This window comes from Poeciliopsis prolifica, unplaced genomic scaffold, assembly GCF_027474105.1.
Source record: "Poeciliopsis prolifica strain line A6 unplaced genomic scaffold, Auburn_PproV2 SCAFFOLD047, whole genome shotgun sequence".
In the NCBI taxonomy this organism is placed as follows: Eukaryota; Metazoa; Chordata; class Actinopteri; order Cyprinodontiformes; family Poeciliidae; genus Poeciliopsis; species Poeciliopsis prolifica.
The window spans coordinates 486,114-502,931 of record NW_026562422.1 but is presented as its reverse complement, the minus strand read 5'-3'; the positions used below and the strand labels follow the sequence as shown (position 1 = coordinate 502,931).

The window sequence follows — 16,818 nt, the reverse complement described above, 5'->3', positions numbered from 1 at the left end:
AACATTGTTCATATATTTTTATGTAAGTTGGTTGTAAAGCAGCAAAATCGATCATATTTGTTATCAAAATTGTATTTGTAATTCATTGGGCATAATGGAATGAGATTAATGCCCTTGTAATGGCGATGGGAGAAACTAAAACAAAAATAGCCAAATCAAAATTATTCAGGAAGATAAAACATAGCTTATATAAGTCACAGCAAAAATATTAGCAATTTATTTTCTTTTTCTGCACCAATTTTAGACATGAATGCATCGATCATTTCCCAACAAAAATTAACAAGATGTTTTCAATATGTTTAGCTCACCTACCCACTATAAAGTTAGTGACACAATGATTTTCAGTAAAGAAGAGAGAGTCAGGCAAGGAGTTAGCATTCAGTGTCACATTTCTGAAACTCATTTGGCTCTTCCTCCTCCTCATCCTCTTCATCATTCAGATGCTGCTCTTACCTAATCAGACTTACCTGTTTCTGATTCTGACCACCTTGTCCTGAAGTAAACATCAATTATTGTTCAGTAATATTTCCTGAAGTGTGTTTATGATACATCTCCTTCAGTTTTTGGTTATTGTTCTTGTCCTTAGCAGTTTAAATGTGTCTCCTGTTAGTGCAGCTGAAGGGCAGGAGTGTAGAAAACCCAGGTGATTATGGGAAAATAGAAATGTCTTTGGGAGACTTTAAAAAAATGGACCGATGATTGGGGGCTTGGCACATAACTACTTGTTTGAGAAATAATCAAACCTCCAAGCCTGACTTTATTATCAAGTGACTAAAACATCAAAAATCTGCATGACATCCATGAGACATTGTCAGAGTATTCAAAGCTGCCATATCTCAGTATCAGCAGATATGGCAGCTTTACAAGTCTGGGTCTGAGTCAGCACTACACACAAGTTGTGTTGTCATCAGACTCACCAGGAGCCGTTGGACAACAGCAGTTTGTAGAACATGACACAATCAAGGCAACAGTAGAATCTACTTTCTTTCAAAACATTTTCTTCAAGTTTTAGAGAGAAACCAATTCATAAACATTTACCTTGTTAATAAAGCTGATGAGTTATTCAGTTGGCTGAGTGCAGTTTCATGCTTAACACGATTTTAGCTGAGTATGAAATATGTATGGAAAACTTGAAAAGCATACAGAGTTCTAAATGATTCATTACCATTCAAAATAAAAGCAAACATTTTTTCAAGTAATTAATCTCTGATAATGACAAATTCAAGGTCCTAAACGTTTTGACAATCTCAGCCATACTACATAACATATCATATTTTAGCTAATTCTAAAGCCACAGTAAAAATGTTCCACTCTGATCTTGGTTCAAGGAACCTTGGTAAGAAGGTCTCACCTCCAGTAAGTATGGATGTTTTTACAGCCTCTTTTTATCTCATTCCATTTTTAATGGAACTAATACTGACATTATGACCTTTATGTACTCCATGTTAATTTTCAAATTGAAACACAATTTGAAAATTGGTTAACAATAATAAACCCCCCCCCAAATGAATCACATCTCATGATTTTATTTCCGGTAAAGTTTATTTTTCAGCGGTAAGTTTTACAATATAGTCAGCAGAAACCATGCAGTCAAGCTCCTATTGTAATAAAGAAAGCCCATATCACAAATGAAATACCCAGTAAAACACACAACTAGAGATCCTCCTGTGCTTTGTACACTGAATTTTGAACAAACCTCTTGTGTTTATTTTATTCTCTGTTGATTGTTGTTTATTCACTAACAGGAGACTGGCGTTCAGAAATAATAAAAGGTGTGAGAATAAACAGCAGAGCAAGGCACAGAAGTATATTAGAACCCTCCACACCCTTTCATCCTTCCATGCCTCTCAAAACCAGTCTCACTTCAATCACTGCTCATCATACTAGGAGCTGCTTAAGAACTAAAACACAAATAATAAATGTTACAGAATCTAAGAAGTATTAACACAACACACATCAATGAACCTTTACTCATACACAACGCTGTTTTAGCTCTCGCTAACTTTGGTTGTGTTGCATAGATAAAACACTATTTAAAAGACAATTGTTTCACCCTGTAGTTTGGTGAAGCTACTATAAGCAAGAAGTGAAAATATTTGGTTCCACATGCTTTAAGGTAAAAATAAATGACTTTCACATCCCAGGAGAATATAAATACAAAAAATCATAATTCCTCTGTCAGCTGCTGAAATAATAAAAAAGCAAAAACAAAAAAAACAAGCGAACTGGTAAAATCCATACAGTCTCTGTCCTGATAGAACAAATATTTCCTCGTCAGTAACATACAATTAGTGTTGAATCTAAAGTAAAACAGATTAAATCACGTAAAGATTTGCCAGAGCTGAAAAGGTGAACATGGGGAGAGAGAAGAGTGCTGACAGTCTCTGTTCAGTCAGATGGTTTCCCTCCATCAGAAACAGAACTTTATTTCAACTCTTTCATTTTTCTGAAAGTGACGTCCATAGAGGACATGTCTACTGAGTCAAACATCTCAAACACAGATGAGGAGGCGATTTCTGTGACTCTAGGTCATGAGTTTTACGAAGTGAATCCTGAAATCCTTCACAAATCAAGACAAAGACCTACAGGTATGAAGCAAGCAGCACATTGGGTTTACAGTGCGTAGTTTAAGGAGTGTATACAGGAAATAGATCAGTGTTCACAACGACAGCATCAAGAATGGCATACAGAACAATGTCTTACTGAGTTCATCAGATTCATGGTAAAATACAGAGAAGGAAGGAAGGAGGGAAGAAAGAAAAAAGAAGAAATTGCTAACTTTTAATATAAGTTCAACTTCACTATTTGACTTCATTGTCCTGTCAGACCCTGCTCTCATCTACACAGTGGGCCTCTTGTATTGGCAACGTTAGTGACCACAGCCACCTGTGGATAGATAAAATCCACTAAAACATGACACTTCTCCTGAAGTTGTTAGAAATCCCTGTTTTAATAGTTCTACTTCCAAACATACCTTAATATCCATTAATGCTCTCAGTGCAGACAGTGTTAGCACTGTAGCAGAAGAACATCTGTCTTCCTTATTTCCTCTCTTGAAGGTCCAATCAGTGCCAAACAAAATACAGAGCAGAAGGTGTTTTAAATTCTTAAACTGCTTTTTCTTTAGAATATTTTAGAAATGTGCTAAAAAATAATCAGTGAAGAGGCAGACTTTTCTTGAATATTTAGGATTTATTTTCCACATAAAGATCCATGAACTGGAGGGCATCCACTGCACTCTGCCGTTTCCTTTCCTGCTACACATTTTAGAGAAAGATTGAGCTGTTCTGGGGTCTGGGCTTCACTGCAGCTTCCAGGTTACATTTTATTGTCCCCTAAAAACATTACAGTGGTTTGATAAAGTATGTACACCCCTTCAGGTTTATTTTGTCAGGCTACAATCCAGAAGTTTAATCTGGATTTTTCCACATTTTATTTAATAAATCAACAGAAAGTACAGCATATATGTGAAGTGGAAGGAAAACTATAGATTTACAATACTTTTTTCAATAAAAAACAAATCTGAAAAAGGTAGAATGTTCATTCTTTGTAGAATAGTTACAGCACTGCACAGAACAGTTTGGATTGAATTCAGTCTTTTTTTTACTGATTCTGTTCATTCAGATTGGATGAAAAACATCTGCAAACAACGGGCCTACTGCAGCTCTCTGGCTGTGTGTAGGCTTGTCTTCAGTCTTTTCAGAGTTTCCCTTCCAGATCTGTCCTGTTTTTATACTGAGTACGGTACTTTAACCAAAGGCTGCTCTGTTTATCAACTGGGCTGTTTTTCATAGCATGAAATTTTATTCAAGAGTTTCAGAGTAAAGGAGTAAGAGGAAGATCCAAATTCAAACCAAATTATGTTTTTTTTTCTTTCTCCTTCATTACGCTATACTAAAATCTTAATCACATGAAATAATAAAACACCTACATGTTTGTAGTTGTAATTTAGCAATATGAAAATGCTTATGGGGTGTACGTACTTTTGAAAGGCACCATATAAAGCAGCATACATAATTCTATAAATCTTTTTTGCGTATAACTTTGAGTATCTATATTATGGACTTGAAGAAGAGTGAATTCAGCTGATCTCAAGTTGCAGTTATTTTTTTTCAAAATTTTTTTCTAAGTATTGTTTAGCCCAAATTAATTTTTTTTCTAAATAGAAAATGCTGATGGAAGGATTAGACATTGGTCTCATTCTTGATGTATGGTGGGCCTTTGCTTAGCAGTTGTTATGGTAGCAACATGGGTCACCATGTCTGTGGTAGAGGGGATCTAATGGAGCTCCAAGAGTTAAATGAAGAACCCAGGTGTAGTTTCCTATTAGCTGCACTGTTCACTGCAGTTTTTATGGGAATCGTTCAGCTCTTGTTCACCCTTTCTTAATTTCATTGCAAAACATGATACCTTTAATAAAGAACTACTTACTATGTGAAGATTTTCAGTTTGTAATGAAACCTCTCACAATAAAAATGGGGCACAATGTTTAGAAATCAAGAAATTTACCAAAGCTGATTACATCAACACTCCAAACAGTGTCATAAAAGTCTGAAAGTCTACCAATCAATGGTTTGGAAGCTAGAGCTTTAGAAACTGGAACTGACTGGAACTTTATACTTCAGAAAGTAATATATTGTGAAGTTAATATTCTGCAAATGTTCAGCCCACTGCCGTTCTCTCCCGCATCATGTCCTGATGGTAGAGTGAGGGAGAAAAACATGAAACTATTTCAATATGTAGTAAAAAGCTGCATTCTCTTTCAGCTTTACATCCATCTCTATGAATGAATGGAAACAGTCATTTAAGTTTTTCTTTTTTGTTCCATGTGGTTTGAATGTACTATTGCAAATGGTCAAACAACTCAACAATCAGGTGAATGCATCTGATTCCAGCTAGTATCAGCGTCTAAAAGCCCAATTTTGGAAAAAAGGGTCAAAATAGCACAAATTCCAGCTTTAATCCACCATTTTCACCATTACAGGTAGGATTGATGAAAGATTTCAAGATCAAAACGTTTTGGATTTTTTCTATATTTTGACAATCATACTTGAAAAAATAATGTCATTTTTCACTGAAACCAAGGTTGATACAAAATAATTCCTGGGAAAGTTTCTCAAACTGTAGGACACAATAGGTGTAGCCCAATTCAATGTGAGCAATGGAACATGGATTGGGACAAATGTCTGACAAAGTACTCCTATTGGGAGCCTCCCTTAAAAAGATGATCACACACTAAATGATCTAAAATGTTTACTCATTCCCTTGAATATTGAAAAAGTCTGTCAGGCCTTTACATAAGTCAATTAGCTTTTTACTAAGTGTACATGCATTTAAATTCTACATTCAAGCAAGACCTCAGAGAACCTTGAAATATCCTCAGGAAAAGTCTTTATGACTGCTTCATGATCATAAATTCACCAACTCATCAGGCTGGTGAGCTGGGCCAATCCCAACCTGTGAAGCTCCAGCGAAAGTCCTCCTGACACCAGATGTGAGTTGAGTCAGAAGACAAAGATCCGGGACGTAGAAGTCTGCAGAAGCACAGAGGGAGACGCTCAGAGAACACCGACCCAAAGAGACCTACAACTGCATCCTTCAGACTCCTGGACCCAACTCAGATGGTCTCTGAAGGAAATAAAAAAGATAATTTCATTTCATGCTAGCAAAAAATAGTAAAGGAAGTATGCTTTCATTTTTTACATACGAAAACTTTACTGCCAAGAGAATTTGTTTGCCTGCCTTCACACACATAGGTTTGAGGAACAATCCATTTTTAATAGGTTCCTATGATGTCTGCCTTCTCTCTTTGGCTTAATGAATTCTTCAGAAGGGCTTAACACAGGGTTAACTAAAGTACTTATGATAATTATTTACAATTCTTCCAAACACACACCTGCAGAAAGTGATGTTGGGTGAATTTTGGCTCCAAGTCATCCCAAACTTCTATACTATACTAAACTTCCACAAAGTTAGAAGTAAAAAATTGTCCAAAATGTACTCATATGCTACAGGTCTCAGATTGAAGTCCCTCAGCAGAAACCTAGGACTCCAGAAGGGAGGGTAATCTGAAATAAGGTTTGGTGCATAAACACAATAGTCCGGTCCTGGTACTTTGAAAGCAAGGAGTCAGAACTTTATCTGTCTGCATTGCCAGCAGTAAGTCAGACTTGTTTCCCGTCAGAGTTGAACTTTATTTCTAGGCACAGCCATAGTATTAAGATCCTAAGTGTTAAGATCTGTTTTGGGGACCTCTATTTTTTCAGCTAATGTGGTTCTTCATCAGACCATGATCTCCAGGTGTCTCTGGTGCAGTTTGTAGTCAAGTCTGAAGTGGTCTGGATGATAATAAGTGCCTCTAAATATGAGAGCATCGTCTTGAGCCAAGAGAGGGTAGAATGTCCTCCCCAGGTCAGAGAAGAGGTTCTGCTCCAAGTAAAAAATCCAGACTCCTCCTTTGAATTGGCAAACAGTCCAGTGGTGGCAAACTTTACATTGATTCTTCTGTCGCATTGCATTGCACTAGATGATACAGAAGCTTGGTCATGAGAACTAGTTCCATAAAGCTTTGCCTAAAAATGGTCACCTCAGCATACATTGACCTTACTAAGGATTTTCCATGGTCTACCATTCAATTGCTGTAATTCCCAGTAACTTTCTGATATTGGAATATTTTGTAGGATTCTGGGGAATCTTTATGATTGAACTTACTGTACAGTACTTTTTGCCACTGTACCACTTCAGTATTATTTGAGTTCTGGTGCGTTTATACCAAAAGCATTTTGAGCATAAGGCTCGTCTGGTTTACATTCAAAGTTTATGTGGAGCGTTGGATGTGATGGATGCTCTGGAAATGTCAAACACTCTGAACGGTTGATATCGCGCACCAACGGCCCTCAAGTGCCTCCACATAGACTTTGATTGCAAAACAGATGCACCTGACTCTCAAAACATGTTTAGTGTGAATAGGAAACAGGGACAGTTTCCTATTCCTGTCTAATGACAGGAATAGGAAACTGTTTTAAAGTAATTTAAAACTAGCATGGAATCACTGGGTGGGAACCAAAGTCTGGATGGATTCATAGTTGAAGCACTGAAACTGTTTACAGGTAGGAATAGGAAACTGTCATTAGAGTTTCCTATTCCTTCTCAAATGTTTGAAGAAGTCTTCATGGTTTCATGGATATTGTTCAGATGTTGTCACAAGTGATGTATTAGTTTAGATTTTTGAGTGAATATTTTCTATGCTATAATACAGATGTATACACAATATTTAAGAAAATGAAATGCTAAATATATTCAACTTAGCATTAAATAAGTATAATCTATGCTCTCATCCACTGACTGAAAGTTTTAACATGTTTGTGTATTATTTATTTTGATTTATTTTTGAGGCTGCTGTCTGGTGAAACTTTTTATATGCAAGTCAGTGATAAAACCTGAACATTACACACACTCCCATACTCTCCTGTGTGTTTGCTGTAGACCTTCTGCTGTCTGGGTCACAGAGCACATCATGAGTTGCATTCACGATTGCTTTAATTGCACCTGTGTTTGTGTGTACAGTGGGTTTGTGTGTGTTTGTGTGTGAACAGGTGGGCTAGACTCAGCCACGTCATGGAGGTCAGGACCAGCTATACGCATCATAGATATGATGTCTGGATGATGGTGAAGTGTGTGTCCCTCGTCGCAGCGCTACATCCACTGTGTGTGTTTTCGCTGGGATTTATTTTTCTGGTTCTTTGCATAAAGGTGTCTATGTAAGTTTGTCCTCTGTTGTGTGTGGGTGGGTGTTTAGGTGTGTGAGTGTGAGTAGTGTGTCTGTCTAACCCGCAGCTGTTGGGCTGTCATAGCTTCTACCTGGACTCTCATGCCCTGCCCTCAGGGGTGTGTGTGGATGTTCAGGTGCACATTTGTGTGTTTAGAGTATGAGGGCAGGAGGTTTTGCTTAGCCCTGGAGGCACCCATAGGGCGCACTCATCATACACTAAAACACACACACAGACTGTCAGTAACGTCCTTTTGTTCATGTTCTCAGTTTCTGCTTAGATTTTAACTGATTTGAAAAAGGGAACAAGAATAATTATTTTACTATCTACTTATCAAAATTATTCAACTATAGCTAATGCTAATTCAGGTTTTAAAATCTATATTAAGGATCTGGAATATGTGGAACCTATTTTGTAACGCATGTAAGCAACAGTGAATAAATAATCAAAGTAATTTAAAACTAGCTTGGAATCACTGGGTGGGAACCGAAGTTTGGATGGATTCATAGTTGAAGCACTGAAACTGCCTGTTTTGTTGATGAGTCTGTTGGATTCTAAAGCACATGGAAAGCAACAAACTTAAACAGAGATGAACTGAGATGTAAAGCCTGGTTGTATTTCCACAAAAAAAGATTTTGGTTGTAGTTTTAAGCAGCTGTGATTTTTTTAAAAAATCTCATCAACACATAACCAGGATGTTACATGTTAACATACTCTGACTGCTCTCATCTGAGAAGGAGACCTCACTGAGGGTTTGCTTCATCCTGTGTTGCTCCAACGTTGTGACTGAGAACTGGCCAAAATCCCACCTACATCACAGGTAGGGAGTACAGAAAGACACACAGATAGCAGGATGTAAGACAAAAAAGGACAAAGAGCAAAAAGATATAACATTTAAAAAGAGCAACAAAAACACTGGAATGCTTTTAAATCAAACAGATGATGGGCATGACCAGAATTCTATCTATGAGCTCGTTTTTCAGTTATTTTACTCAAACAGCATATTTCACTCAAACAGTATTACAATAATATCCTATCATAATACTAATAACACAGAAATTTGCAAATACCACAAATAAATGATATAAACAAATTGATATACTGAATGCTTCCTGTAATCACATATAATCTACTGAACCATACATGCATCTGATTATAACACTCAGCTTTTCCTCCTCCTGACTGCCTTAACATCCTGTCCATGAATACCACAAAATAGACTGTGGAGGAAAAGCAGCCACTTATACTTTTCTACCACCAACCACTGAAATGTCATTTTGGTTATCCAATGTTAGCACAACACAACCAAAATGTCAAAATGTCTCAAAAAGAAATTAGACTGTTTTGCAGGACATCTCCCATCAGTATTAGGATGAAAGACCAGTACTCCCAGATCTGTCAACTGTTCCTCAAGAATAGCAAGGTCTCCAGGAATATGACATTTGTGTCAGCCATAAATGGTCAATTGATACATTAGAAACCTAATGATTTAAAAATGTTTACATTTATGCACTGTCAGTAGCAAGTAATTGACTTTGAGTCTAATAGTCCTAAAGACTCAAAGTGTTCAGGAGGAGTCCAATAGCAGACTCCTCCTAAAAACTTGGAGAAGTCTGCTATTAAAATAAAGGGCTAAGGAGTGAATACAAACATAACACACAACAAAGACAGCTCAGCAGATAAAAGACAAAGAAAACTCAGAGGGAGCAGAGGGAAAGAAAAATCTGTCTTACTTGAGAAACAAAATAAAGAGAAAGCACTTCATGGCCTTCATTCCCACTGATGGGCTTGACTAAAACTAATACCCAAAGCAGAGAAGTGGAGTCCAGTATCAAGATGCTGTATAATGTCGGGAGATAGTGCAAATACATGGAACACTAACCTGTTTCACCAGAGCAGACTTTGCTTCTTGCTGCAAAGTGCTCCAGCCCTTTTTCCTTTTCTCCTCCTCTGCCCATCGAGTATCTGCCTCTTTGCTCCTCTTCCCCTCCTCCCTATCAGGCCTTCTCATCACTGAGCAGTTAATTTTGGGATTAATACGCGTGGCGGCGGTGGCTGGCTCTTTTGAGGGATTTGTAGCAGAGCTGCAGACACTTATCTTGGTCATTACGGTGCCCATATTGGATTCAAGCGTTTTAGTATCTGCCAAACATTCTGTGGCGAAGGAGTCTATCAGGGCGACACGCACCCAGGGATTAAGATAAGAAGGGCCCTCATTACGACTTCTCTCCTCCTGCGGCATGCTGACACTCACAGCAGTCGCGACTTTTCCTACAACACCATCAGAGGAGAGGTACAGGTCTTCACCAAGCTTTTCTTCCATTGCCTCAGTCGACACAGGTAGAGGAGAAAAAGGGTTGTCACCTGAAGAACTGAAGTTGCTTCTTGAAAGTGAAGAGGTGGAAAATAAGTTGTAACAGGGTTCAGGACGGTAGAAGTTCTGGGTTTCATTTGCAGAACCAGATTCTTGTGTCGAAAACAAGTGGTCCGTCCACCTATTGTCCAGTTTGGAACATTTTCCCTCTTGGGACAAACAAGGTGCATTTTCATTCAGCTCACAACCACCAGCCAATGAGGTCTCCAAACACAGTTTATAGTAGGAGGGCTGAGGTTTCTTTTTGATCACCATGCTGTAGCATAAAGGTGGCCCAAGGTAAACTTCCTCTGTACATGCTTCAAACAGCGTCTCCTCATTCCTGAAGTCAGGACTGGTGGGTACAGACAGAGAGGGAGTAGAAGACTGCTGCTCCACTCGCCCTCCATCTGAGACGCTGGCAGGTTCACCGTCAAAACACTTCAAATCCAGACTGCCGATGTTGTCCTTGGCAGGCAGGCTAGGGGAAGAGCATTCGCTCAACTGAGCTGACTGAAAGGAAGACATTGCCACTTTGGTGCTGGGAAAAAGCTCAGGGCTTGGACTGTTTGGGGTTGGTGTCGATGTGCAATAGGATGGGATGCTGGAGGGCACAGGGGTTAAACTCCTGTCCTCAGCACACTGACTGACCTCACCACAGTCGCTGTCATGGGAGGAGAGAGACAGGTAGGAGTAGAAATCTCCCTTCCGAAGATGCAGAGGCCTATGGGAGTGTTCAAGCACCTGAAGGAAGAAAATGAACAGTTTGTTGCTTCGCACTTGTTTCTAAGTAGAGGGTCTGAAGTAGTAATAAGCAATATTGATAGTCACATACACAAATGTCTTATTTTGATGCTTTAATTAAAGCTAATCTGAAGTGAAATCTGATTTTAAACTAAGAAATACAAAAATTTAATTGAAAAGTTCAGCCAAGAATAGGATATATATACAACTTTAATCATTATCTCTTTGTATTTCATTGTAACCATCATACCATAAAATCTTTATTTACATTTTAATGTTTTACATTATGACAATGTTTTCTGCGTGATTTCTCTTTGACTTTTAAAAAATGTGGACTGAAAACTAATGAACTTTTAAATTGCTTTACTTACTGAAGAAATTAATAATTACACCCTCATAGTTCTGATCTGTGATGCGATTTATTGAATTACTTCAACTGAATAAACAAATGAAGACAGATAACTTTCCTTTGAAATAATTTGTCTTTGAAATGCACAGAATATACCAGGTCAAATAGGACAGCTTCAAACTCATGTTAATTTACGTCAGATGTTTTTATATTAGTCATCCAACAATTGTGTGGTAGACACTGTGTGAATCTGATTATTCTGTAGAATTAAAGTTCTACCTTGTCTCGGATATGTGCTAGTGAGGTGGAGGACTGGTCTGGGACAGACCCACTGGTCTCCCTCTGGGTTGCTCCATCCGACTGATTCTCTTTGCTTTTCAGTGCTACAGAGGCCATGTCAATAATCTCCATTACAAAATTGTGAACATTCTCCTTCTTGCTTTCGTCAATGCTCAGTGGTGAGGCCGGCAGGAGGAAGGGGCTGTGGCAGGAAGCGTGGGATTTGTGGCCTTTTTTGGATGGCAGAGATGAACCTTTTGCTCTGACTTCCCTCCTCGTCTCTTCTGTGACCAACGATGAGAACTTAAACTTCTCTTGAATTGTGATGGCTTTCCGTCCTCCAGCAATTGAGAGGTTGTTGTGCAGTGTATTGTGGGATCTGCAGTTGACTTCAGACAGCAAAGGGGGTGAAGGAAGTGAGGCACTGTGGCAGGGGAGCTCCCCTCTGAGCTCTCCTACCAAACAGAAAGTATGCTTGGAAGAGAAGGGATGGAGCTCACTAGATGGTGATGAACAAATATGACTTGTTGAAAGGGAATTCATTTCAGCTCTCAAGTTGCCAACATCTTCAACTTGGTCTTCTGTTTTGGTGTTCACATAAATGTCCTTTAAAGTGTCTCTTTTCTGAGTGAACAAGCCAGACTCTTCTTGAAGTAGCTCATCGTCCTCATCTTTTCCTTGTTGACAGCTGTGGTCGATGTTTCCATTCTCCACATCATCGACGAATTGGCTGATGTAGCTTCTCGTCACATTCAGTCTGGTCTCATCTTCTCTTTCCTTTCTACTTGTCTTGCCACCAGCTTTGTTATTGCAATCCACTAATCGTGCACGTGAGTATCTGAAGGTGGAAGGTGGAGCACTTTCACACTGCAGCTCATCCAGAAGGCCTGCCTCTGATTTGAATGAGGAGGATACAGAGGTGCGAGGGGGTCGTATCCAGCTCTGTAACTCCCTCTTCATGTACTCAAGCCCCAACTCATAGGAGGTTTCCATGTCATTTTCATCATTATCCTCATCCTCCTCATTCTCAGAAGACACACCATTAACCCTGTCATCATCTCCATCCTGTTCATCTCGAACACCAAATTCCTCTTCAGTGAGCGTCAGTGTGGAGGATGAAAGCAGATCACTGTCATCTTCATCTTCATCTGTGCATGCTGATGTACATGAAACATTGACCACCATGCTTAAACTAGCAGCATCCGACTCATCTACAGCTTTCTCTCGCCTGTTGCTGTTGTGACAATGTTTCATATGAGGGCTAGAACTGGTTGCTGTGTTTGGATCTAGGAAAAGAGGGTGCTGGTTTCTGAGCACGGCAAAATCATCAGATCCCACAGACGAGTCCTCTGTGCTACTCAGTTCAGTTAGTGATACATTTGATAAATTTTCATTGATCAGTGATGGCTGTCCTTTCCATGAAGTGCTAAACATCCTGGAGAGCGGAGTGTGTTGACCACCTAAAGAAGGTGAAACAGGGAAGAGGTTCTTTTGTGGGATGCTGCTTTGAATTGACATATCAGAAACACTTCGGGTCATCTTTCCAACCAAAGGATTCTGAATGTTCTCCAAGCGCTTCAGGAGATCAAGAGTTCTTTGACTAAGTTCTCCAGAAGATGCCTCTGTTTCAGTATCCATGCTTGCTCTTAGATTAATGCTATCTTGGTCTTTCTCATGGCCCAGGTTCATCTCGTCTGGCCTTGTGAGACTGCCCACCGCCTCCCTGTCAGGGCTGTGGCATGGATTAAGGCAGCTTTCCAAAGAGACGCTATGATGCAGCCGTTCTTTGGAGGGGAATAAGTCGATACCCAGAGCCAATAGAGACTCCAAGGAAGAGCTTTGAGACAAAACAGGAGTTGATGTCCTACTGCTGAGAGCAGGGGGAGTCTCTGAACTATTATAATGGTCAGGGTTACACTCTGCGTTGTCCCTCTGGGACATGAACATCTTAGAGTTATCAAGTCCTTTCACATCAATGTCAGAGTCAGAGTTGGCAGGTGTCAGGATCCCATGTCCGTTCATCAGGATTTCCACTGCGCCCCCTGCACCCTGTTTGGACCTCTTCTTCTCCTCCTCCTTTCTTTTTAGTTCACATCTCAGCTCATTCCTTCTCCATTCTTCCAAATTTGTAGATATTTGCATCTTGCTCCTTTTATAAGGGGCAATGCAGTTCTTTTCCAGAGCTAAACTATAATGTTCTTGTGTAACTTCACATTTCCTCCGGTCTTTTTTCTCCTGTCTCTCTATCCCCTGATCCTCTTTCTTTCCTTGTACTCCAGAGTTTGATGATGTCTCTGAATCTCCATTGTCACTTACAATCCCACTTTCACAATCTGATCGTTGACTATTTTCTGACTGACCGCTCCTTCTGCCACCCTCACTTTCCCTATTACAAAATTCACTGATCCTATCTCGTTGTTGGCTACTTGACATCAAACCTCCCAGGAGGTCTGGGAGAGATTCAATGGATGACAAGGAAGAATCCTTACTAATGCTCTTCAGCAAAAAATGTTCTTTGTTTTTTACAGGTTTATTGATGTGTATTAATGTGGAAGGAAGTGGAAACACCGGCTGCTTGCATAATTCAATACTGTGGAGGCTGTACACTTGATATACGTTATTGTTTGGTGGGGAATGGGAGTTAACATCCATTGAGGATCCATCCTTCAAATTAGACAACTCTCTTAACTGAGTGGCTTGGATATCAGTTTGAACCTCAACAGGTTGATTGTCATTGGCCAAAATATCGTTTGACGGCAGACTTGATTGCAAAGGTGTGGGGAGGTTGGTTGTGAGGTCAGGGAGTGGTACATCTAGTCGCTCTGCTTCCATGACCGACATATCTATTTCATCCCATTCCCAGGAGTCCTCTGGTGGCACAGTTACTGAAGCCACTGACACAGGGCTAATCTGGTGGAGATCCACTAGGCCAGTTTCCAGAATGTTTCCATTCACCTACAAGAAAAAGAGAAGAAAAAATATTTGAAAGCTTGCATTTGATTGCCAGGAATAGCTTGAATGTACTTTGAATGATGGGATTAAAGTGACTTTTTTGTTAAAAAAAGTCACTTTAAATGCCTTGACACATAACATGTGTTTTTTACAACACATGTTATGATAAGTGCCTTGAAACAACACGTTATGATTAAACACTCAAGTACTCAAGCCACACAAAATTGTGACTGCCTAAGATATATTCAGCACTAGAGGAGTAATGACTAAAACTCCATATTTCCCATTGTTCTCTGGCTCCAGTAAGACCACGTCTTCACTTCCTCTTCCTCAGTACGTCCCACATCACTCAGAACAGGACACCCCCACTTTGCATTTGTATTTGAGTCAGACTTACCTACATTCAGAAATTCCAGAGGATGGAGCTATTACTGAAAGATGTGTTTCATTTAGTATTAGTTTTGTAAACATAGAACAAGCTAAAAATGCTACGAAGAAAATTAAACAAGGAAGAAACTTTTGGAGAAAGCTAAAGCAGGTGTTCCAGTTAGGACTGTGATTTGTTTTAATTTGTTTGATGAACAAGAGTCTGACAACAAATGAAAAAGAAATAAAAAAGATTGGTCTATAAATCCATGTCCTACATGATGCTGCTTTTCTTCCACTGGTTGGTGAAACTTACTTTGATATAAAAATGTGCTGCAGATTAAAATTTTGTATAAATTGTAAAAATAGAAATTTGACTAAAATTGCTTTTGACTGTGTGGTGCCATAATCATTTGTGAATAAAGAATTGATGAATTATTGTTATTCTTCAGTTTATGATATCCTGCTTTGGAACCAATTTGTTTCAAAAGACATGTTTTTTTTCTGCTTTGAGATCAGTGTCTCTTCTCAAGTCTACGGTTAAAAAGACACCAAACTCTGAAAAAAGCATGTTCTAGGGTCATGTGCAAAAAAAAAAAAAAAAAACGAAACAAAAAAAAGTGAAATCAACCTACTCCACAGAAACTACTTATAAGTCTCAACACAAATTATTCCACTCTGGAACAAAGCAATGAATTATTCAAAAACAACTTCTGAGAGAAAGAAAATCCCAAGGTAAATACGTAATCAAAGCCTTCAGAAAGCTTGGCTGTCTAAAAATATGCTTAGACACAGGAAACCTTCCCTGCCCCAGACATAATTATACAAATTGCTCTACGTCTCGTTAACAAAAGAGGGGGGTAATTCGTATTAGCCATTCATAGCCTATTAATCTAATAAACTAGTTGTCTAAGCATGTGTGTTAGTGTGTGTTTCAGACGGAGTGAGTTTGCGTGGTTATGGCTGTACTTAATGAATTTCTATTAGAATTGTGTTTATTCCCAATGTGCTGATAAGGGAGTCGTGGATAATGAATGAATTGAGTTTTGCGCTGCAGATGCAGTCGAGAAACCTTCATTGTTGAAAAGGCAGCGTTGCTGTTAGCTTAGTCCAATCAATGTTAAAAACCTTCCAGAAAGTTTTGATGGAATTGTTCCCATTTCTAGAAACACCTCTTACATTTGTTTATGGCTGAATTGCAAGTATTTTTCTGACAGTAAAGTCACATCTTCTATCTGCCAGTAACTCAAACCTTGTTTCATAAGTAGAAGATTACTTGATTAGAGGTGAGAGCAGGCCACTGGCAGAACTGGCTAAGGAACAGAGGAGGTCAGTTTGCAATTACAAGTGGTGTGAATTTGCAACACATAATTAAATAGCAGCTGTGTTGCATGTAACAAAAGGAATTTTGATCAATCTAGCTAAGCTTAGCCAATAAAAACAACCTCTTTTGTGCAACAGTGAGTTCTTTCTTTGCCATTAGCACATTTAGCAGTAAGAACATGGGGGTGATTGACAGCCCTAAGGCCCTCCTCCTGACTCTGATTGGTTGTTTTTGTTCAGGAGTGGTGCATTTTTTACATGGCAACAGTAGCTCAGGGAGGAGGTGGAGGAGATTGATCTTTTTACAGATTGTTTGTCTCGTTTTATACTGTCACAATATGCTGATTGTTTTAGCAACTATGTTAAAAAAACATATATTCTTTCTAAAAGTTACATGCGGGGGCTTTTTGCAGAGACCAATTAACTTAATAATCAAGGTTCATGCTTGTGGTAGGAAGCCGGTGAATCTGGAGGGAACCCACACATGTACAGAATCCACACAGGGAACCCACACATGTACAGAATCCATGTACAAAGGCTCCCGGGTGGGGATTCAAACCCACAACTGCAAAACAACCCACTGTGCAGCCCCCAAAAAGCCCAATGTCTTTAAATATGCCGTAAATATTTGTTGGCCTGAATCTGAACTTATAACAGTTTCAGGTGATGGAAATGTTTTGATT

The 16,818-nt window shown here is 39.1% G+C and overlaps 1 protein-coding gene across 1 annotated transcript in view; it reads right to left on the bottom strand.

Annotated features, from left to right (window-relative positions):
- Positions 1 to 1,529: 1,529 nt before the first annotated feature.
- Positions 1,530 to 16,818, bottom strand: part of akap6 (A kinase (PRKA) anchor protein 6) — a 165,507-nt gene continuing 150,218 nt past the window's right edge. Inside the window, exons 20-23 of the mRNA XM_055057090.1 lie at positions 11,495 to 14,449; positions 9,652 to 10,866; positions 8,484 to 8,578; positions 1,530 to 5,628 (exon numbers count right to left, since the gene is read on the bottom strand). Of these exons, the coding sequence (XP_054913065.1) occupies positions 8,513 to 8,578; positions 9,652 to 10,866; positions 11,495 to 14,449 (4,236 nt within the window). The 3' untranslated portion in view covers positions 1,530 to 5,628; positions 8,484 to 8,512. The remainder of the gene's footprint in view (positions 5,629 to 8,483; positions 8,579 to 9,651; positions 10,867 to 11,494; positions 14,450 to 16,818) is intronic.